This window comes from Coffea arabica, chromosome 2e (genome assembly GCF_036785885.1).
Source record: "Coffea arabica cultivar ET-39 chromosome 2e, Coffea Arabica ET-39 HiFi, whole genome shotgun sequence".
NCBI classification, from domain to species: Eukaryota; Viridiplantae; Streptophyta; class Magnoliopsida; order Gentianales; family Rubiaceae; genus Coffea; species Coffea arabica.
The window spans coordinates 12,482,196-12,506,679 of record NC_092313.1 but is presented as its reverse complement, the minus strand read 5'-3'; the positions used below and the strand labels follow the sequence as shown (position 1 = coordinate 12,506,679).

Sequence of the window (24,484 nt, the reverse complement as noted above, 5' to 3'; positions counted from 1 at the left end):
ACTGACACATGCCCCGCATTTCAAGATAATCTAAGTGCTCCAATTGATACTTTTGGAGATTTTCCACCCCAATATCAAATGCAGTATGACCCTTATACAAACGGGTATGATCAAGGATGGTGGGATAATTTCAATTTTGATTATGCGACCGGGCCAATGGATTTTCAACAGCAAGAGTCTCAACAACCATCGTCCTTGTCAGGTATGTCTTTTCAGGAATTGGGTGAATTATTTATTAATACATACCGATTCCAACAGGAGACACAAATAAGGAATGAGATGATGAAGGATCCAATGAGTTATCTGGCAGATCAACTATGTCTATTGATATCCAGAATGAATCGATTGGCTTCTCAAATGGAAGAATTGTCCTCGGAAATCATTGTTGATTTTGAAGAAAATGAGAGTGCAATTTGCTTGACTAGTGATGAGGAGATGCAAGAGTGTCAAAATGAAAAATCTACAGATGCAGTTGAAAAAGAAGCCGAAAAGGAAGAAATGGAATCCCAACCGCAACCCATTCAAGTGAATGAATCCAATGAACAATCTCCAAATGCGGTGACATCTTCTCCACTCCTTAATCAATATTTTCCTGACTCCTATTCTTCAATTCCTGTTACTGAAATTGATTTTATTATACCAGAAAATTTGAAATTTCATGACAGGAATAAATTAAGAGTGGCAATGGAAAAATATCTTGAACCGAAGAATGCATGTGATGGAGGAGTGAATGGAGAATGCAAATTATCGTTGACTTGTTTAGCACCATTTACTAGTCCATGGAAGCCCGCAATTCGTGTGCTCAAGGATTACTCCATCTATGAGGGTTACCAGGATCACATTGAAGATGAACCATTGAAGCGAGCCACAAGATTTTATCCTCCATGAACAATCATAGCATGTCTAGCCAAAGACATTAAAGAAAGGCGCTTTTTGGGAGGCAACCCAAATATTGATTTTATTATTTTTCGTTGTTCATTTCTTTCGTTTTTCGTTTCTCGATTGAGTAGTAATCGGTCTTCATGTTTTTCTCCACAGTGGCAGGAAGTGCAATCTTGGCGTGCCCACGCGGTGTTTGTGTCTCTTGAGGTCAGAGGACGAAGGCTAATCTTGGCGTGCCCACGCGGTGTTTGACGACCCAAACCATGGGTTAAAATAGGAGAAAAAAAAAATTCTTCGGTTCAAGATATTTTTCCATTGCCACTCTTAATTTATTCCTGTCATGAAATTTCAAATTTTCTGGTATAATAAAATCAATTTCAGTAACAGGAATTGAAGAATAGGAGTCAGGAAAATATTGATTAAGGAGTGGAGAAGATGTCACCGCATTTGGAGATTGTTCATTGGATTCATTCACTTGAATGGGTTGCGGTTGGGATTCCATTTCTTCCTTTTCGGCTTCTTTTTCAACTGCATCTGTAGATTTTTCATTTTGACACTCTTGCATCTCCTCATCACTAGTCAAGCAAATTGCACTCTCATTTTCTTCAAAATCAACAATGATTTCCGAGGACAATTCTTCCATTTGAGAAGCCAATCGATTCATTCTGGATATCAATAGACATAGTTGATCTGCCAGATAACTCATTGGATCCTTCATCATCTCATTCCTTATTTGTGTCTCCTGTTGGAATCGGTATGTATTAATAAATAATTCACCCAATTCCTGAAAAGACATACCTGACAAGGACGATGGTTGTTGAGACTCTTGCTGTTGAAAATCCATTGGCCCGGTCGCATAATCAAAATTGAAATTATCCCACCATCCTTGATCATACCCGTTTGTATAAGGGTCATACTGCATTTGATATTGGGGTGGAAAATCTCCAAAAGTATCAATTGGAGCACTTAGATTATCTTGAAATGCGGGGCATGTGTCAGTTGAATAACCTGAGTCAAAATAAGTTCCACAATTTGCACTATCCCATTGATCATTAGGAAACACGTGAGTCTCATAACCCCATTCAGGAACAAAGTCCAGCCTATCATCACAATATGGAATGTTAGCAGCCATAAAAAAAAAAGAAAAATAAATTGAAAATGAAAACAAGGTGAACTAAAAAAAAAAAACAAATTAATCTGACACCAGTCCCCGACAACGGCGCCAAAAATTGACAGGTGCCGAACCTGTGCAATAATAGTAATAATAATAAATATAGAACCTAACTACCACTAAGAGCAGTCAATAATTAATCCTAGGTACTGGAGCAGGGACTCTAGGTGTGCAATGGGTTACTTGATTCACCCTGTTCCCGAAGAGTTTGCTTAATCCGATATACCAGAATTAATTAATTGACAAAATTACTGAATAGTAGACAGTGGCAAGTAGAGTCGTCTCCTCAGGGACTGGAGATATCTGTCTCTTTCAAAGTCCAATTGATAAAGGGGGATTTCACCGGAATGTAACTAAAAACAATTAAACAATTTAATTAAAAATGAATAAATCACTAGCACAAATACAGCAGGAATTAAATCAAGAATGAATAAATTCTAGCCAAGGATGCAACTACTCAGGCACAGTCCATTTATCCGATCATTGATGCAGGAGAGGTTCACTTAATTTATTAATAGGCTAGTTATAGTCTGACGACCAATTTTTTCTTAAATTATTGATAACCAAGGTACGACCATTGATCACCCCTAACCAGAAAATACTCCTAGGTACGACCGTAGGAATTAATTTCCCAATTGCATTAATATTAGAAAAACCTAGCCCTAACCAACAACACGCTACGAGGGTTATTTAAATTAGATTGCACGTTCCCCTAATGGGTAAACACACCAGTTGCCACTAATATTAATCAATCAAACAATTACGGATTTAATTGACTAAATTGGCACGAGATTAATAAATCACATTGAACATCGGGCCCTTGACATCCAATTAATAAAATAATCCCATGAAAATACAAGCAGGCAACGTGCAAATATTAATAAATAAAGGAACACGTGAAAACTAATTAGATCTCACAGATTTTCGGGACTGCGCCGTCGAGTTGACCCTTGACTAGATGGAAGATTTAGCCACGCCGCATAATTAAATCACCACACGAATTAATGAATTGCGAAGGCATTGTTTTTTCTATTAAGAAGCAAGGAATAAAAGGTGTTTTTCCCGTTGGGGAATTTTGTCGAACACCTGGCGTGTGTCAGAGGCCAGTCAAAAGAAGGAAAAACTAAAGCTACACTAAAAGACTAAAACTAGAGATCAAAATAAAAGCCAGCCGTCTTCTGTACGTTGTTGCCCCCTTTTACAAGTCAAAAGAAAGTGACACTAATGTGCGGTCCCCACCAATTGGCACAAGTCTCCCAATTTCTTCTTAGTCCCTTTTTGCTCTCCACGTTGCTTTCCTTTTCTTCAGCACAAAAGGACCAAAGCCCTTTTTCTTTCCTCCGTGGTCCCTACCGAAGTCAAAGGCCCAAGCCTTGAAGTTCTCTCTCTGTAATCTTCTTGGTCAACAACAGTAAAGGAATGGGAGTCCAATTCTTTTCAGCATTGTGGCCCTGGCCTGCGACTTGCTTGAAGTCCCAATTTGTCTCCAAAAAGACCCTCATGTTTGGTAATTTTCCGCTTCATTCCTGAAATTGGGTCCAGATACCAAATATGAGTAAATATCAGCAATTAACACAATATTTGTCCGGGATAGAAGGGGAAATTACTAATAAAATTAATAACAAAATATACCCTATCAACCATCCCTTTTCTCAAATTTTCAATGAGTGAAAAACCACATTTAATAAATACAAATATGTTTTTCTCAAAAGACCATGTACTGCGTTTTTCGACTTGTCTAGGCCATTATTACTAAATCAACGTATTCAAAAAATACATCGATTAGTTCAGAAACTTGGGAATTTCCTCCAAAAACATCGGAACAATAGACGCGCCATCTGCTGTCAAGAAAGCAGGCGGTTCTGCTTGATGCTCTAGTTAAGTCTCGAAGAAAATCCCGGAGATTTTATTACTGTAATTCGGTTAAACTGCTAGAAAGCCTTGTACATGCTTCAAAAAGCATTAGCAGAAACCAGCACTACTACCATCACAGCACCGCCTGGAGAGGGCTAATCCCTTCTCACCTGACATAGAAAAAGAGAGGGGAATGAGAGATGTAAGAAATCATAGTCTAACACATAGCGTCTAGTTCTAATTACTGATTCCTTGTTCCAGCACGCAATGTGCACCGCATTTTACAACTTCAAGTGAAATCTTACTTGTATTTGCTGGTAATTTGTGATGATTTCAGGGCTAAAAGCTTAATTAAGAGCAAACTTTGGCGGTTATGAAAAGAAAAAGTTGTCCCCGTATGCAGTTTGTGAGTTCGAAAGGTGGAGAGGGGGATGTTTGAAAGAGAAGGGGAAAATTACAGTACAAAAATAATCTCGTAAATCTACACAGATATCACGACGTAATTGGTGTCGTTGGAACTCTCTATGATAAGCAAAGGAAGAAGGATGGAATAGAAATGAAATATAAAACCAATTGCGAAGACATCCACGTGAAATTGTCAGCTAAAATGAGCTTTGGTGTCGAGGCAACAACAACACTAACAGAGGACATAACGAACAAATGATAGTGTTGTTCTATAACTTACAAGTGCTCTTTTTCTTTCTCATCAACAAATGGTAGAGTTAATTAATCACACTATAGGAAACTTGCTCAAGAAATCACAATGGATTGTCAAAAACCACTGGTTTTGGTGGTTGAAAGGAACTACGATTTTCCGAAATTGGCAATAGCCCATTTATTTTGGCTTATGAATACGATTTGTGACGTAAGGGGCAAAAAAAAAAAAATTGGTGAGATTTGCTCGCTAACTGCTGCTAACTTTTTCTGTCGCCGCCTGGTTTGGTGCTTTGCTAGTGGCTGTTGACCAGACGAATGTATGATTGGGCACTACTCAAAATATTTAAGGGGAAAAAAAGAGGCATCTTTCTGTAAAATTTCTTATAGCATAGCCGTAATGTAGTATGTAAAATGCTAGAACACTGGTGGATAATTTCGCTACAGATTTTAATTTGACAGGGAAAACATGACCATCTCATTTTTTTTTCACTTCCTGCAGCGTATATGATTTTTTTCCTTTGTTTTCCTGCAAAATCTATTCAAACAAAATGGGAAAAAAAGAGAGAGAAGAAATGGCAGCCACAAACTACATACATAAAAGCAAAAAATACCTTCCTTTCAATTTCCTACATTTTTCCTTGCAACCAAAAACTACCTTACGACTTTGTGAAACGGAGAGCGATTTTTCCCCTTGTAAGTGTGCCAATTTTTATGCTTTTTTGCTAAATAATTTAATAATCGACTAACTATGGAAAGCAACTTGTCTTCCACAGATTTCTGCGAGTGCAGAAAACAATCAAATCCATTTAGACCGTCTTGTACCGTCAAAAGTAAAACTATTAACATTTCACTAGTCACTAATGCCTCAAATATCCAATAGTCAGCATAATGTGTGTAGTGCCATATGACTGCCAACTGTTACACAAATTAAAACCACATAGCATGAAATTCAAGGACTTCAGCAGCACATACTGTCATCCCTCATCCACGATGGAATGTAGCACCAAATAGATTGTTTCCCTAATTTCTTCATCAATCTCTGGAACAACATAATCTTGGACCAAAAAAACAGCTGAGTCTGTGCGTTTATAATGAATTAATAATGTATTATGATCAGTCAACAGACTCCTAGACAATATAAAAAGTTGTTCAAAACAAGTTTTTAGTGGTAATCTACCTTTCACCACGGGATGGGTTAGATCTCTTATCTTGACTATTGAACTAGTAATCCTGATCCAAACAAATTCCTAAATCTCCCTCATATAGAAATACTCGATTGATAGTATATTTAGTATTTTTTTTCATTATCTTCTACTACCAACTTTTTGCACAGTTAACAACTTGTTGGATGGATGGTGGCAAATATTCTTCATTTGTGATGATATTGCCTCTGGAGCTACATATGCCCAGCATATGTCTTGGCACAATGTAAAACAGAAAAATGCACATTAATATCCTCTCCAAATATAAAATAATAATAATAATAATAATAAATAACATAATCATTAATATTATGAATATTACCCAATCACTATAGACAGTACAACTCATGGAACCTTTAGCCATGAAGTGATAGCCTGTTAAGAAGAAAGTAAAAATGGATGACAAAAAACCCATTAATGGATAGGTAGACTGTCAAGAAGAAGTTTTTTTCAACACTCACTTCTTTATCTTAAGTCAAGTTTAGTTTACTTTTTTTATTCGTCTTAATCAGCTGGATCGATTTTTTTTCCAAGTTCAGGGGGAAGAAGAGGATTGATTTTTTTTTCTTTCCAGATTCAAGAGAAATGAGAGGTTTGAAGATGCTCAACCAATAGGAGAAGCAACTCTAAATCACGATATTACTGGGATATACAAACATAGGAATGCCTAAGAGTCTACCTACAAAAAGCAATTGTAAATCATTACATTACTAAGGGATATACAAATATGAAAATCCCTAAAATCAAGAAAGTGGGTTATCCTTTAATTTGTTTCTGTCGCTTAAGTAGGATGTTGGATTATCCTTTAATTTGTTTCTATTCATATGTAGTATGGTTCAATTCTAAAATCATGAAAGCGGGTTATCCTTGGCTTATTTCTAAAATCAAGGAAGTGTGTTATCCTTTAATTTATTTCTGTTGCTTAAGTTATATGTCCCTTAGTACAAAATTTTTTGAACAGAATATTCCTAGAGTGTTTCAATTTCATACTTTATTCCCATAGTAACGTTTTCTACCATCCATCCAAAAAGACTCAAACGAAAATGAGAAAAAGTATAAGCCCTTTCATTAGCCATTAATACAGCCTAAAATGAATCCATCGTCCCTTTCTTGATTAGAATACTCTACCTCTATTTGTCACTCTTTTACAATTTCTCTCATCCGAAAAGTTTTGGATACTTAAACCTAAACCTAAGTATGCCTCCAAACATGAGCCCAAAATCTAAAATTTGATTATTCATCTCCATTCCAATTGTGGTGATTTTCTCTTTCTTATGTCCTCCTTATTTTAAATAAAAAAGAGAAACTCACTACAAATCCAATGAAATTGGAATTAACATTATGCTTGTAAAAAAGTCTCCTTCACTTGTTTATTCTATTGACTCTTTCTATGGTTTTAGTTTCAATTTTTTTTTTGTACAACATTAGGTGGGAATTCATTATGCACATGCCTATATGGGAGGAATAGCAAGTAAGATTAAGGATGGGAGACTTGTGCTTTTATTTTAGACCTCATATGTTGCTAATGATGTTGACAAGAAGTTGCCGATTTTAAAGAATTTGACTGAAAAAACATAGAGGAGGTTGCTATTTGTTAGGAGATATGGTCAAAAGATTAGATTAATAATAAAATTTGGAGTTGAATAATGGTAGGAATGTTTTGTGACAAACAAAAGACTCTGTTTGTGCAAAGCAAAAAGATCCTCATTGCTAGGATATGATCCAATAACCTTTTTTTTAACCTTCTTTTTCCTCTCTTTTTCTTTGTTAGCTATGCATCTTTTTATTCTTCATTTTGTAGACAAACTTCAACAATAATGTGTTTAAGAATTTCCTTATATGATCAAATATATAGTGTAACTTTCTTACTAAAACTAGGGGTGGCAACAAGTTCAATCGAACTTGAGTACTAGCATGTTCAAGCTCGAGCTGGAACTATATTATCTGAGCTTGAACTTGATGAATCTCCGATTTTAAAGTTTGAACTCGACTCGTATAAAATATAAGGACTCGAGAAGCAAATTGAGGTCAAGTTTGTGCTCGAGTTTGAGTGATAAAATATGTAATTTATTCTAAAAAAAATGTTTTTAGGTAATTTAATAAGGATTAATCTTTTGAAATAATAGATTTTTTAGATTTTAATATATATATATATATATTTACTTATTTAAGTATATAATGTAAAATATTTTCTGATTTTTACTAGTCAAAATGTTTAACTTATAAAGATTTTTTTTTTAAAAAAATTCAATAATCTAAGAGAGGAAAAGCTAATTTTATAAAATTTTGGGGGGCCCTCTAATTCTGTCCATGATCACAAACCGATTGCCTTTACCTAATAAAAAAGAAATGAGATTTTCCACTTTGCATACTACTTCTTACGTCCCGTGAGGATGTGACAGCTTTTCTTTTGTGTTTGTTTGAAATTATAGAATTGTTTTCTTTTTGAAAGGGTAAATTAGTATATGGATGTATTAGTCATCCATTCTACTAGAAGTATTAAATACAATACTAAAACAAGTATTAATAGAAGGGGGGGCATATAAGAAAACTACTAACCAAAAAGGATTCCAATAATTATCCTCTTAATTTGTGTAAAAGTGAAAATAAGCTTATTTTTATGAGATGGAGTGCAAAATATATAACTAGAAAACCAGCGGTGAAAAAGAGCTTATTTTTATGAGACGGATGATGGAGTACAAAATATGCAACTCGAAAATCAATGTGTCAGTATAACTATTTTTAAACTATTTAATAATTTTCGAACACATTGCAATTCATTTTAGATAGTTTGTATATGTTTGTAATAAAAATGTTACATTCGACTCCGATTTATGTAAGCCCGTAAATGTCCAATTCATCAATGTCATGTGGCGTTCTCCTTTCCTTGAGATTTTAACGTGACATTCTGGGCCACTTTTGGAGCCTACACGGCAGGTTCTGAATCATCTAATAGTGGGCTCCAAACCTTGGAAGGTATCAGCAGCATCAGCAGCAGCAGAATCGTAGGCTTCTAAGCTTATGTGACAGTTGACACCAAATACCAAATTTGTGAGTTCGCATTCTCAACCTTCTCGAACTTGTATTTTGTTTCCTGGAAGAAATTAAGGTCCCTCGATTCACCTCAGCCGATGATAGAGAAAGGGGGCAAATACAGAACTACCAATGATTTGTAGGTTGAAAAAAAAAAAAAGGAATTTGTCTGGTTGAATTCAGTAATTGCAGCAATAGAGAAATCGATAATTGAACACACACTTCCTTTTGGCCTACACCTTTTGCAGAGAACAAGAACAAATGACAGATGCAGATCAGATGAGGGCTCCACCTAAATTTCTAGGAAATCACCTAAATTCGCAACCCTCAGATAGTTTAATAGGGCATTTCAATTCAAAAGAATTATTACTTTCTGTTTTATCAATTAATAAGAATATTACTAAGGTTTTAGCCTAGTAGCTAAAATTTAAAATCCAATAATTAGAGACCTTTAGCTCAAATCCCCCTTCCCCATCCCCTGAAACAAGGACTCAAAAATAGAGAATATTACTAACAACAATAATAGTAATAACAATAATAATCCTACAGCAGATGAGGAGAGGAGCTTGGAAAATCCTGTACTCTACTTTTCCCACAGAAGATGCAGGAGATGTGGAAAAAGTCTATGGAAACCCTTTTTAAGCATGTGATTATCACTTCAAGGTATGTTTCATATCCCATAACATAAGTTTATGCTTATCATACATATTCGTTTCTCTCCCTGTTGGTACTGATTTGATCAGTTCTTCTTTCTTTTCTTATTTTCTCTCATTTACATGTAAACTTCAAATTACCGACAGGGGTTCTCATTATTGTATATGGATGTGTATGAGGTATATATTTCATGAAAAGAATATATATATTTCATGTCGTTATTCGCCTATTTCTTCAACGTAATTGAGGAAAAATGTCTTCAACATACCATACCATTGGATGTTGATGCATCCGCAATCTTGAGGGCCATTTTTCTCTGGCTGATTAGCTAAGCGTTTTGATGGATGGGTTGGGGGAGGTGGCTGCACGCAAAGCTGTTCGACTTGCAAAAAATTACGGGCTGTATCTTGGAAGGAGATTATGCTTCCATTATTCAAGCCTTGAGAAAAGAAGAAGAAGATTATTCAGTGATAGGACCTTTAGTTAATGAAGTTTAATTAGCAGCCTTGTTAGAATTGCATTTTAAAAGTGTTGTGCATGAATTCGCCCATTTTGCCAAATATATATAGCAACCAATTTGTACTTCTGTGGAATTTCCATCAGGATTTTGTCTAGCATCATTTCATGCTAGACCATATCCAACAATTTCAACGGTAAAATTTGATTTCGAATCTTCTGTTATACAAATAGGTGTAACATCCAAATTACCCTGCTCCTTAAGTGGTATTCATCTTGTAATATTTGGTGCATAATACCACTGGGTTAGTTAGTGTACACTAATATTTCAGTGTAAAGTTATACCAAGTATTAACGTACACCAAATTACCAGTGAAACAGCACGCAAATATTGAAAGATGTATAGCATAATATGGGCGTTGTGTAACAGAGAATCTGGAGCCATAAAGCTTGTTTCTTGTTTTATGTAAAAAAAAAAAAAAAAAAACGCCAAGGGAAGTAGTTATATATACCTAACAATATCATTCATCTAATTAAAACATAACTAATTAATTAGTAACTATTGTTATGAAAAATTTTTCTGACCAATACGTATCTGATATCAAAGTGTCAAACCACCAAACTTTCACCCATATCTTCACCAGATCGACTTGAAGTTTGTACAAGTTGGGTAAGTTTGAGTTTGGGGTAATATGATCACAACGTTCTTGGCTCTAAAACTGGTTAGAATTTGTTCCAAATTTCGCAACCTTCAGATTGTTTAATAGTACATTTACATTTAAAAGGCATAGCCGCCTTCTGTTTTCTCCTTAATTATAATTATATTAACAACAATGATAATCATAGTACGTACGTAGTAATAAGTAATATTAGTAATAACAATAATGCAGATTATTATATAACAGATAACAAGAGGAAAATATTGTAGTACTTGTAACTCTCCCACAAAGGATGCGTGAAACGTGGAAAAACTCTATCAGAAACTTTTCAAGCATGGTAGTTAGATGTTCCTTCCAAGTTCCAAACCAGCCCCATCTTCATCCAGTATAAAGATGTATTAATTTCTCTGGTCATTTTCTCTCTATCTCTCTATCCCTGCAGTTCAATGTTCGGATCTCCACCAAGTTGACAATATATATATATATATATATATATATATATATGGGGTTATAAATTCAGGTATTTTCTCATATCCCATAACATAAATTTATCCTGATCATATTCATTTCTATACTTGTTGGTATTTTGAGCTTTTCTCATTATTGTACATGCGCATGCGCACATATATATACACATACATGTACATGTGTGTATGCGCGCACGCACGTGCCAATATAAGCACAAATGAATGTGAATTGGATCAAAAACACAAACGGTTGGAGGACATATACTATCAGATTGACGCTTTTCCATCGATTCTCATTTTATCCAGGACCACTCAACTCTTTCCCCTCCACTCTTGATCTCCAGATCTGCATGCAAATGAACAAAAGTAGAATTCCAAAATTCCAGACCTACCGAGCAATTGGAGACATTTTATTTAAGGATTTTCCAGATTAAACTGTCTTTGCTCTCACATATTAGATGACCTAACAAAAATTGCCGCTATAGTGGATAGACTATTAATTATTGCTCGTGTGATGTTATACACATTCTTTTTTATTTTTTTTAACGTCAAAATTTAGAAGTACTCCTATAAGATTTTGAATGCAAGAGATAGTTTCTCCATTGAAAACTGGGATGAGTTAATATATTCCTCAGTTGGTTAAAATCCATTGTTGTGCTTATAAAAAAAAAGGCCATGGAAGAAGTCAGAATAATTTTTTCAATAAAAAGGGGTGCCATCCTTATCATAACCAGATTCATTGGTATGGTAGACCACAAAGAAGAAAAACGAAAACTGTGGGAAAAAACGGACAGAAACAAAAAGGTTAAGAGGATGAGCAGATGTGGCAATGTTTCGGCACATTTAATGGCTCTTTCTTGCGATGGTTGCGTTTTATGATTGGATAATTTTACCTTGGACGTATTCTCTGCTTCGGCAGATGATGTGAGTCAATGAAAATTTTATTTTCATTTTAAAAAAGGAAAAAGGAAGTAGAAAAATCCATAATGTTGCATATACACTTGTAGGTAGTGGAAAATCGGCAGGACCATTTTAACGATATATTTCTGTATTACCATGTACTATATTATTTCTCATGGCTGAGTTACCATGCTAAAGAAAAAAGAATGTAAATCTCAAATTGTTATTAGAATATTTTTGCAAGGTAACTGAGGTAAAAATACCTTAAGCATACCCCCAAAATCAAGAAAAAATAAGCAGGCATATATACTAAGATAGCAAACTAGAAACTAGCATCTCCATCTCCTCTGAGACTGAATAGAAATTGATATCTCATGCAGGTAAGCACTTGGAGATACACATAGTAACATGAAAAATGTTGGATAGGTTCAGCATCAATAGTCGAGAGAGTGAATAGTGAAAAGTGTGTACATGACCTCATTTGAATTCCATCCATCAAGTGTCCTTCCCAACTCTCTTCTGCTCTTTCCACAAGACAATACACAGGGACATAGAAATGATGGATGACAAACACAATTCTATGAGCATTGTTATGTACCCATGGTTTGCCATGGGCCATCTCACTGCATTTCTTCATATGTCTAACAAGCTTGCCGACGGAGGCCACAAAATCTTCTTCTTGCTGCCCAGAAAAACACAAGCCCAGTTGAAACAGTTCAATCTCTATCCAGACCTCATCGACTTCATACCCTTATGTGTTCCTCAAGTTGAAGGCCTTCCTCCTGGTGCAGAAACCACTGCTGACATTCCTTTTCATTTGCAACCTAATCTGCGCCTAGCAATGGATAGCACACAGCCCCAGATTGAATCTATTCTCCAAGAGATCAAACCCCAGGTTGTTTTCTTTGATTTTACACATTGGTTGCCAAAACTGGCTAGGCGTTTAGGCATTAAATCCATCTTCTTTATCACCATGAGCTCTGCGACGTCGGGCTACACCTTTCGGGGAGAACAGACGACAGATGCTGATCTGATGAAAGCTCCGCCTGGTTTTCCTTCTTCCTGCATTAAGCTCCTTAGTCATGAAGCACGTGGATTGAATTTTGCTGGAAAGGTTAAGGAGATTGGTAGTGGTTTGTCGTTCCTGGAGCGCCTGTTAATAAGTGCTGAGGATTGTGATGCCATAGGCTTCAAGACTTGTAGAGAAATGGAAGGCCCTTATTGTGAGTTTATTGAAAGAAAGTTCAAGAAGCCGGTCATGCTTGCTGGACCTGTACTGCCAGAGCAGGCAACCACAACTCTGGAAGAAAAATGGGAAAAGTGGCTGAGTGGATTCAAAGCTAAAAGTGTGATTTTCTGTGCATTTGGCAGTGAATGCAGACTACAAAAGTATCAGTTTCAAGAACTACTTAAGGGACTTGAGCTAACAGGTCTTCCCTTTTTGGCTGCCCTTAAACCACCTATAGGATCTGAGACCATTGAAATGGCTTTACCAGAGGGTTTCAATGAGAGAATTCAAGGAAGAGGTGTCGTTTATGGAGGTTGGGTGCAACAACAATTGATTTTGGCGCACTCTTCTGTGGGGTGTTTTGTTACTCATTGTGGTTCAGGATCATTATCAGAGGGTTTGGTGAATGAGTGCCAGATGGTGCTGCTGCCACAATTTGGAGATCAATTCATCAATGCAAGACTTATGGGTGGAGATCTTAGAGTTGGAGTTGAAGTGGAGAAAGGCGATGAAGATGGATTGTTTACAAAAGAAGGTGTTTGCAAAGCTATAAGACTGGTGATGGATGATGGCAGTGAGATTGGAAAGGAGGTGAGAGCTAACCATGCTAAATGGAGGGATTTCTTGTTAAGAGAAGGCACCGAAAGTTCTTATATTGATGAGTTTATTAACAAGATAAAAGGGCTGTTGAACTAATGGTGGATTAATTACATATTAAAATTCCATTGTGATTCCATTTCATTCCTCATGTCTGGCTTTTGAATTTAAATAACTCGGACTCCTTTTTCTGAACTTTGTTGAATTCTCCAGTAAAAGATAATGTAGCAGGATCAACATTTTTTGCCGCACTCATTTTCTATCGAGATGATCAAATATATCCTGTAATTACAAATTTGCGTACAATTCTCATCGTTATCTTGGAGTTTACTTTGTGATGTGATGTTTTCTTCCCTGTTTATAACGCTAAGTAGGAAATTAATATAACCTGATGGTTTGGCATCTATAAGTGTAAGTATTAATCAAGTGCAAATTTCAATTATCTCCAGCTTTTGCGGATGGTATTTCTTAGCATCTTTTTACACAATTTGACATTCAAGAATTATGCTCTTTTTGACATGTGATTAATTATCCCATACATTCTATGATCCTTTTTGTCTTTGTTGTTTCACAATTCAAATTGTCCCAAGTAATAACCTTAATTACTTGTTAGAGTTATCAAGTAGTTTTGAATTTTTACCTGCTGTTGACCACTGAAACAGATGGAACTAAATCAAACTCTACTCGATGATCTTTACTAATGACTCAATTAAAGATGGCCAAGTTTAGTCTTTAATTTGTTCTGGTAACCACATCCGAAAACTGAAAAATGAAATCTTAGAATGATTTTCTTTGTTAACTCTTTTTCTTTGCTTAGAATTGACAAAGGCCTTGCTTTCATTATCTCAATTTATTCCTGGCCGTATAATATTTTACTAAGATATATGCAATTTCCCCAAACTTGAATGTTGTCTAAGAAAACAAAAGGGGAATAGTAGACCCTCAAATTTTGCTCCTCATAGTGGCTATCTAGTATCTAAGCACCGTCCATATACTTTGATTGAATTCTGAAACAGAGAATCATGGATTAATCCAATCGTCAATAAGCCCCCAATATTAGTCTCTTTCATTTTCATTTATATCTTTTATAGGTTCCTAAGCTAAATCAAATATGTCCTTGTAATACCTGGAGAGCAAAATTCAAGACTAAATCAGAACTCAGACAAAATTACATTACACTGGGAAAAAAAAAATTTCTCAATCTGTAATAATGGTTAGAGTATCAATTGGGTTTTACGAGTTGGGCTTTAGTAGGACCAAATTATTATTAACATATGTATAAAAGGGCGAATGCCATGGCTCAAAAGGGCTGCTTATTTTGCTGACGTGGCCAATGGTTATTGGTTGCAGTGTGTTCGTCCATCTGTGTTTTTTTTTTTTCCGAAACGTTAGAAATTTTATATCACAATCAAACTATACACTGTTGGAGCAAGGGCTCCTATTTTAACATTAGTGCATTTAGCACTCTGGGGTGGAGTAATTCCACTCCATGTCACAAAAGTTTAGAAGAGCAATTTTGCTCAAACTATAGCATAGGCTATCAATGTCCTCATTTAACCTATCAAAGAAGCACATTCGAAACCATGAAGTCATCTGCTGTATGTCCTCTATTATCGTGGCTGACTCCAAGCTTCTATTATCGTGTTCGTCCATCTGTGTGTGTGTGTGGTTTTTTGACTTTTCCAAACAAACAAATGCAGATATGATTGATGGGAGAACTTACCTGCTCCCAACTTTTCATTTCAGTGATGGTAGCGGTTCCTTTTCTCCACTCCTTCATTAACCATCCGACTCCCTCTCTCTAATCCTTACTTTCTCTTTCGTCTCGTCTTCTTCCTCATCCTCACGAAGAAAGTTGCACTTTTTCTCTCTTCAATTTTCTTTCTGATAGACGACAACAAAATAAAAAAAAAAGTTGGAAACCTCTCAGTTACCAGCACCAGAAATGGCTTCCGCCGCCGCTCTCCCAGTAGTTACTGTTATCCCTCTTGAGAATGAAATGGAGGCCGACGCCAACTCCCTCCCTCTGCCTGACGTCATGAAAGCCCCAATCCGCCCCGACAAGATTTGATCTTTGGGGAGGTTGGGTAAATGGGTTGTTTTCCTTGTTTTGATTCGAGAGTGGAGGAAAAGCTGAATCCTCAGAATGACAGCGATGGTCCTAAAGAAGTCCACCCAGCTATCCCCTCTAACTTCTCCAGATTATCTTATGGTAACACTGACTCTGGTTATTTATATGTGTTCCTACTATGTGCACTCTTCTTTGATCTGATCTGGATGCTATTGTGCTTTCTGTAATTTCTCCATTTCAGCTAATTATCTTACTTTGATTGACTTGTTTCCGACAGATTTATATGTATTACCGTTTGTATATATATATATATATATATATATCCCAAGCTGTGGTTTAAAAAGATGCTTTCTCTTTTTCCATTCTAAAGTCAGATCTTAATTGGATTTATAGTTGTTCGATTTGATTGATAAGGGGGAAGACATAATCTTGATTGTTGAAATGATTGATTTGGGTGTCTTCTTCAGTTGGGTTGCCATAGAAGCTCAATCTTGAAAACCTAGCTTTCACTCACGAGTTGTAAACGTTCTTTTTGGGATAATTTGTTCATGCCAACTTTTATTAGGTCCTCGTGACAAGTGCCTATTGCCTCGCATAATACCAGATTTCGGATATTTTGCTTTCATAAGTTCTTATAATGGTTTGTCATGATGGTGCAGGAGCTGATAGACTCAAAACAAGAAGCAACGTTGGGTCGAGAAAAGAATCATCAGGGCTAAAGGATATGCCTGATGTGCAGATTGCTGCACAAACATTCACTTTCCGTGAGCTTGCTGCTGCAACAAACAATTTCAGGCAAGAGTCTTTCTTAGGTGAAGGAGGATTTGGACGAGTATATAAAGGGCAGCTTCCGTCGGGTCTCTTCCTTTTCCCAGAAAAGAAATATTTAAGGTTACAATTTGTTTTGCTCCTGATTCAAACCAACTCCTGATTTCACCACAAAATAGTAGTATATATTTTTATTTTTGTGTTGTCTGCCATAGATCGAAGCAGGGTTTGGGGTTTGAATGGGTTACCCTTATTCCATTACTGGCAACTTATTATTCTATCAGTTAACCCACCTCATCGTCTTTTCTGAAAATTCTTACTGGTACTAAGTAGTTCTTTATGATAAAAGCTGATGGTTCGATTACCTTTCATTTTTCCTTTTATTTTTCCTACTTTTTTTTTTTACATTATTTGGGGAATGGATTTCCCCGAGTTATTGTGCTCGTGCTGCTCTCCGTGTAAATTCTTCGTCTCAGTTCTTTCAACTCTATGCTGACTTAGGGCCTATGCTTACTATTCCTGAAAGCAAAATCTGAGGCTGAACCACAGCCTTATTCCTTTTCATCAACATTTTTTTTAATATTTGGAAATATTTAGTTCAGTTGTATCATGGAGGTTTTATTATTCAGTACTGAATATTGGGATTTAGAAATCTGATGTCTTAATTTATTACTGCAGTAATATTTGATTTTTCGTCTGGAACACAGGGCTTCTGATTATCCTAGAGAATATGATGGAGCTTGCCTTCAGATGAGACTATCATATAGTCCTTGTGCCCACATTTTTCTCTTTCTCGTCCAGTGGACAGATTGTCACCTTGCTGGAATTCTTGGTTTCCTCAGGATCCTTATTTATAAGGTCATTTCCTATCTTCTTGATCTCGTTCCTGCTGCTACACTCTTGCTCTTGTTTCTTTCGTTCCTCTGGTAATGATAGTCGGTAAGATGATTTTGCAATTGCAGGCATACGAAGATGGTAAGACATCCATGTCCGTTCATGAAGGGAAAGCTACTATAAAGGAGTTTTATAGTGCCTTTCTGCAACATTCCTAGAGTCGAGGTGGCCCACGTGGACCGTTTGAATTTGTTGAAGCTTGCCCTAGGAGGTCACGTTGGGAGGTTTATTGTTTGGGCTAAATCAGCATTTGAGAAATTGGATGAGATTTACGGGTTATTTGATAAGCCTTCCTTGGAGAAGAAGGGGTCTGTTTTGCCCAGGGCTAAGATGGTGAATGGTGATTTGGCCAGAATTATCAACTCTGATGAGGTGCTGGTGATTTGGCCAGAATTATCAACTTTGACGAGGTGCAATCTGTGGTGAGGCCAATCAAGAAGGTGGTGAAGAGGGCACCAATGAAGAAGAGCCCGCTGAAGAATTTGAATTGTCTGCTCAAGCTCAATCCTTATGCCAAGACTGCTAGGAGGATGGCTCTCTTGGATGAGACACGACATGTTGAGGCTAAGAGGGAGAAACTGGCCAAGAATAGGAGTCCAATGACGAAGGAGGAGATGTCTGCTGTAAAAGCTGCTGGAAAGTCGTGGTACAAAACAATGATCTCTAATAGCGATTATGCTGAGTTCGAGAACTTCTCAAAGTGGTTGGGTGTGTCGCAGTGATTGGTTTCACTTTAAAAGTCAGTCTGTTTTGTTTCAAGTCGGCTACTTGGTAATTTAAGACGTACAAGAGCGTAGGTTGGAGTGAATTAAGAGGATTAAATCAGTTTTTCTGTTTGTATACCAGTTGCGTGGAGTTAATTTCTCAGGGTACCGAGAAACCTTTTTGCATTAAAGGAGATCACCTAAACTCAAGGAGTTAATAGCTTCTTGTTCTGAGATATTCAGCCATCAACTCTATTTTCTGGTGCTTGATTATAAATGTGACATGATTTTTAACATTCAAAAAAAATCAAAAAAGTTGGCTGGAATTTTTTTGCTTCAAATACTTTTATTGCTTCATTTTTCCCAAAGTATCTTTATTAGTCTTTTAGTTCTTTTTTTTCCCTCCCGATGGACAAACAAAATCAAAAGACTGGGTGGAATCTTTTTGGTTTCAGAAACTCTTCTTACTTCTTTTTTTCCAAAGCATCTTTATTAGCCTTTTGGTTTTTTTCCTTCTATTATTTACCAGATTAGTTGTCTAATTTTTCCCTTTTATGATGTTGTGATGTTGCAGGTGCATAATCTCGAAATTTCCTCCACCATCGTCATGCGGTTTTGTAAGTTTTGTTTTTCCCTTTTGAAGGTAGATTCTATAAGGTTATTTTCTTAAAAAAAAAAAAGTGTATTCTTTAACATTATTTCCCATGCCTCTCGAACCCTCTCAGTTTAAGGAAGAAAAATAGAAAAAGTAGATCAATGTTCCTAAAATAAAGCAGTTGCTCTTCATCTTGCTTTACCTTTATGGATTTTTGTCTGAATGTTTATCATGTGGGGTTTATTTTGTGGGTAGTTTGGTTGACCACTTCTATATATTTCTTGTTCAGTTTTGGAGTATGTGGAAGGCAAATGAGTCTTTAAAGTTGCTGGCCCGCCTGGTGGTTTTGGAGAAAGTACCTCACGGAAGTATTTCTAAGAAGGATTTTTCAAGTTGTTTTGTATTTCAAAAGTTCTCCCCTGCAATTAAATTTTTTACCAAACAATTTATTTGGATTAACCTGGATGTCAAATACTCAAAATCCTCTGTGGAATCTAATTCCATGAAACTAAACTGATTTTTGTGGGAGTTTTCGTACATTTGATCTCCTCTGCTGATTGTATCAGTGATGTTGGAGTCTTTGATTGGATTTCAAGAAATTGTAGGTTTATGGTGTACTTGTATACTAGATCATTTGGTATATAATCTTGTTTTCAAGTTAAATTGGTCCTAATGACGGGCCAATGTGATTTTCATGCTTAAAAGTCTTGTGTCATTGATGGCTCGATAATTTTTGGGAGTTTAGTAAGCTGTTGTAAGTAGCCTTTTTTTAGTGATAACGGTATTATTCACTATGGCATTTTAAGAATTGTACCTGACCACATGGATATTTTCTCCTCCTGGTGGTTTGGTGATTTTTCTTTTTTAAGTACCTGGAGGCTTTTTTTGATTGAACTATTTGATGATTTGACTTGTTGCTTATGGTATACGTTGGTTTGTTTTGACAGCCGTGTGTGTGGAAAATCCCATGGTATTATCAGAAAAGTATGGTCTGATGTGCTGCAGGCAATGCTTCTACAGTAATGCTAAGAAGATTGGATTCATTAAGGTAATGGATTTGAAGTTTTAAGAAAGGAATGATTGTATTGTTACCTTCTTCTAAAAAAAAAAACTAATAGAGCTACTATGATGTGGATGTTGTTTTCATTGTCATGTCAATATTCATATTCATGTTACGATCTGATTGTGCATTTAAATTTTCTTGTGCCTGCGGTTATAGATACGAGTATATGCCAATTTAACAATTTTGTAGTTGGTTGTTGGCATGCTGTGATACTGAGTTATGGGTCTTGTTTCTCCATTTTTGTTTCCGTCTTGAATAAATTACTAAATCATTCTGAATTTTCTTTCATTTGTCGTTGCAATATCATTGAAAGAATAGGTCGTTGCTTCCTTGCTAGCGGATTTTGTCGAGCAAGCTGCCATTAGAGATAAATGGATCCCAAGTTGTTATTTGCTTTGTATTTTGAACAATTTTGGCTGTTCTAATTTGCCATTGAACTTGAATTGATATGTGAATCAACAAATTCTACCACATGCTGTTCTTGAATATAGGGTATCGCATATTTTCTTGAGGTTATCCTTGGCGTGACTATTTTGTGAATGCAATTATGGTCAATATATAAGAAATTGATGAATTGCAGGCAATGTTTTTAATTAGTCGGTTAATTCTCTTGAACTGATTATTCTGGATCGCATATGTTTTTTGTGTCGATGCCATGATAAATCGGTTAAATTGGTTCTCGTTCATTGTGAGCAAATCTAGATTTGTATTGGAACAGATTGCCTTTCTTTATTTTATTTAAATCAGTTGAGGGGATCTTTGCAAGACATTTCTTATCATTTTACTATTGCAACAATTACTGGAAAATGCAGTGCCAAGGTACATTTATGCAAAAAAGCAATCGATATGGTAACTAAAAAGATTCATTTGTTTAAAATATATTTCATCATCTTCAAAATGTCTCTCTTTTTGCTTCGGTTCTTCCATTTCTTTTTCCTTCATTGGGTTTCCAACACTTGAAAAACTAATGAATTTCTTCTCTAGGAATTCTGTGCCAAGTTGGTCATTAGCACAGAAAATTGTCTATTGTTAAAACCTTTTGAATATTTGTTTTATGAGCCTTAAGTGGATATTAAACCAAGTATTTTCAGCAATCTTTTTTTGACTAATTGTTTCTGATTCATTGGATCTTATAAATGGTTTTCCTGTTTCTAGGTGGTTCAAGGTTTGCCCAAGACAAGGATTTTCAAATATTAGATTCTAAGCACCTACTTGAAATAGTGAGTAAGTTATTTTTTTAATTAAACACCTTAAATGTTCAGGAAAATGCCAATTTTCATCCTTAAACTTAGGGTTTTGGGTAGATTTCACACTCAAACTTTCTGACATAACATATTTAGTATCCGAACTATCAACTTTCAACCAATTTCATTCTCAAACGGGAAATTAATCAATTTGAATGGAAATTGGAGTTGGGAAAGTGAAAATAGCTATTCTATTTTTGTTGATTTTAAGTCGTGCAGGATTTTTTACTCAATAGGTTCATGCTCATCAGGTGCTCAATTTCCATTCAAATTAATTAGTTTCCCATTTGAGGATTAATTGGTCAAAATTTGATAGTTTAGATTCTAAATGTGTTATACCAGAAACTTCGAGGATGAAATGTATTCATAACTCAAAATTTAGAGATGAAAAGTGGAATTTTCCCTTAAATGTTCTATTCATTCACCAAAAAAAGAATTAACTTGCTGCATAACTGTAGTTTTGCCTCTTTAATCATAGCCTGCGATGTTTAGTAGCTTAGAAAATTCAGTTTTAGTTGATTTAAATCTATATTTACAAAACAGGGTGTTCTCCTAGATTCGTAACATCTCAGTAAGATAAAGTCTGGAAAACTGAACCTTACAACAAATTTATTTTACTTTGTAAAAATGAACGTAATTGAAGAAAGCTTACACAGGAAATTTTGCAAAAAACATGAAGATGGTGCTCCAATTGATAGGTTCAAAGAGGTGCTACAGACCTTCAATTTGTCTTGAAATTTTTATACAGGAAAGAACTTAAAGAAAGGGCATATTACTTTTGAAGAAGATTTGGTAAAACTCACTGATTTGTTTTAATAGGATGGATAATCTGTAGTAAATATGACACATCCAGATGTTCCAATATGAGGTGCCTCTACTTTGAGATAAATCACACATACTTCTTCCTAGAGTTTGCAAATACAGTCATTGCTTCGACACATTCAATTTTTTTTTTTCCTTTTTTTGTTCTTTTGGTGTTAGTTTTCTAAGTAGATTATTGGTTGTTGTTACAGGAAGGAATATAAAGACTTGAAGTTGACATCTCTAACAAGTAGATAAAGCTGGTAATATTTATTTGTGTTCTACCATTTACCATATTGTCATTTTCTATAAACAGTCTCTCACCTAATTTAGCCTATCTTGATTGCATTATTGATAAAGATGTGCTGAGAAATGAGCTTCAGTTATAGATCCAAATGGTGTTTTTTTCCTATTCCTCATGAGATTTGCTTCGGTTGTATGCTTTCTTCTCTCAAGTTAATTTGATAAGTTATTCTGTTTAGTGATTTATTACATGGACGCTTGTCTTGAAAGATTTGTATTGATCATCATTTAAGCTGCGAGGAATGAATGAAAAAAAAACATACCTAGCAGAAAACCCTTCATCTTTTTTCGAGTTCTTTGGCACATTGTGATTTCTTTCACTGGCTGGTCCTTATTGAATCATCAAAACAAATCTAATCTTTTTATGTTGGCAAACCTCAATCATCTCCTCTTTTGAATACCTCTGATTACTCCTTTTCAGAACTCAAGCAGACCATAACTAGGGAAAAATATGAGGTTATGATTGTATAGAGACTCGTCCAAAGGATGGCTTTTGAAAACTTATCAGTAGTAGGGTTTCAAAAGGCATTCTTGGAGTTGCTGGAGTTACAAGGAATTAATATGGATTTTGGACCATCGGATCAGTAAAATATTAGGAATAACTTCCAATCTTCTAGCTTAACTTTTGGGATTGAGAGGAGGACTAAGGATAACTATAGATCATTATTGCGACAAACCGGTATTGGAAGTTGATGCTAATAATATTTTTAATCTTTTAAACCATTATGATACTGCTATTTACAATGTGCTATGGTTACATCTGATTGTAAGTATCTTCTCGTATTTTGGCAGCAAGTCTTGTTCAAAGCATATAAGCAGTGAAGCAAGTCGGATGGTAGGTTGTTTAGCTAATGTATAGGATGCTAACAACATGATATCTTTTATTATGATGTTATGTCCCACCATTTTTCATTGCAGCAAGATGATTGTTTAGGGATTTTATTCTCGTTTTGTATCTCGATATGATTGCATATTATTTTAAAGTTCCTTTTATGCAAAAAAAATCCAAAACTACTAAAAGCTAAATTTGTAGCTTATTTTCACTATTTAATAAAACTGCAAAAATATTGATGCACTTTTACATAACTTTTCATATTTAATATCTAACTTTGAAAAATTGGGCATTTATGGGCACAATTGAAAATTACACCGCACATCGTGCGGTGTTATCCTCCTAGTTTTGTTTAAAACACTCAAATGTTGGGCACAAATTTGCCCCTCAACGTTCACAAGCCCGAGGTCTGTTGTCGGCTCGCGCCTCACGTTACTGATCAGATGTTCAGGCGGCCCGGGCTCATTTATGCTCTCTAATTTTCATTTTTACTTTTTTTGGTTAATTTATTGAAATAAAAATGTTCCTAATATAAAAAGCTATTGCAACCTCTCAAAGAGAGAAAAAAAAAAAAGAATTTTCATTATGTAAACTAAATAGAACATTTGTATTATTTTAAAAGAAAATAGAGTTTTTTTTTTTTTGTTTACCAGCAAACTCCGTCGACAAGGTGAGGATCCCAAACTCTTGTTTTATTAATAAAAATGGAAAATAATTACAAAGAGTTTAAGAAAATACCAAACAAAGAGTTCAAGAACTTCCTAACATAGGAGTACTACTCCTTTACAAAAAATGTACGTATTGATGAAAACCCTTTACAATCTAATAACATTGATGTCCAAATAATTCAAGGAAGCTGGTGATATGACGTGCAATAAAGCTCAGAGGAAAATTGCAAGTTTGCCAATTTATTCGCCACAGAATTGGCCTCTCTAAAATTATGTGAAATCGAAGATGAAAAGGAATTTAACAAAACTTTTATCCTTTGCAATGTATTGTACAATGGCCACTTCGACATCATTCTTGAATTCATCAAACGGACCAAAAGAGAGTTTAATTTCTTCAATTTTGTGTAATAAAAATAATAAGTACAAGATTCAAGCATGGATATAATGTTCTAAATTGCACATTCAACTCTTAAATTGGATCTTTTTTTCATCTCTTTGTTATTGAAGGGTTATGACTGTATTTTGATATACTAGTCCAATTGAAATTGTGTGGGCAGTTACAATAATTTGCTTATCTCAAATATAGAACATCAGAGCTAACTTGAACAAACTTCATAGTGTTCTCATCTCTATTATTGAATCATACTTAGATAAATATATATATATATATATATGTATATATGTATATCCTAACACAATGTACACAAATACATCCCCTATCCATAAATTCTTATACTTTACTAGGATCTCGTTGAAAATATATGATTCACAAGGCACAAGT

At 35.3% G+C, this 24,484-nt stretch overlaps 2 protein-coding genes across 21 annotated transcripts; both read left to right on the top strand.

Moving 5' to 3' along the window:
- The first annotated feature begins 12,494 nt into the window (after window positions 1-12,494).
- On the top strand, window positions 12,495-14,076 carry LOC113728574 (cyanidin 3-O-galactoside 2''-O-xylosyltransferase FGGT1-like). The gene has a single exon (XM_027252965.2). It carries the CDS (start codon window positions 12,495-12,497, stop codon window positions 13,857-13,859), a length of 1,365 nt encoding a protein of 454 aa, XP_027108766.1. The 3' UTR covers window positions 13,860-14,076.
- Window positions 14,077-15,245: 1,169 nt separating this feature from the next.
- Window positions 15,246-23,229, top strand: LOC113731011 (serine/threonine-protein kinase PBS1-like). 20 transcript variants are annotated; one of them, XM_072079024.1, is made up of 9 exons: window positions 15,246-15,972; window positions 16,491-16,626; window positions 17,307-17,457; window positions 17,562-18,232; window positions 18,772-18,814; window positions 19,082-19,840; window positions 21,011-21,079; window positions 22,113-22,163; window positions 22,996-23,229. In XM_072079024.1, the coding sequence occupies exons 1-4, from the start codon at window positions 15,852-15,854 to the stop codon at window positions 17,649-17,651; spliced, it is 498 nt and encodes a 165-aa protein (XP_071935125.1). In that variant the 5' UTR covers window positions 15,246-15,851; the 3' UTR covers window positions 17,652-18,232; window positions 18,772-18,814; window positions 19,082-19,840; window positions 21,011-21,079; window positions 22,113-22,163; window positions 22,996-23,229. The 20 variants fall into 20 exon arrangements, with proteins under 20 accessions (XP_071935125.1, XP_071935126.1, XP_071935119.1 ...); XM_072079025.1 differs by having other exon boundaries at window positions 17,562-18,362; XM_072079018.1 differs by having other exon boundaries at window positions 15,254-15,972; window positions 16,491-16,722; window positions 17,562-18,139; window positions 19,740-19,840.
- The last annotated feature ends 1,255 nt before the right edge of the window (window positions 23,230-24,484 follow it).

Coding starts and splice junctions, on each gene's coding strand:
- LOC113728574 (XM_027252965.2), top strand. CDS start 12,495: ATGGATGACAAACACAATTCTATGAGCATTGTTATGTACCCATGGTTT.
- LOC113731011 (XM_072079018.1), top strand. CDS start 15,852: ATGGGTTGTTTTCCTTGTTTTGATTCGAGAGTGGAGGAAAAGCTGAAT. Junction 15,973..16,490: donor CTTCTCCAGATTATCTTATG/GTAACACTGACT, acceptor ATGATGGTGCAG/GAGCTGATAGACTCAAAACA. Junction 16,723..17,306: donor CCAGAAAAGAAATATTTAAG/GTTACAATTTGT, acceptor TCTGGAACACAG/GGCTTCTGATTATCCTAGAG.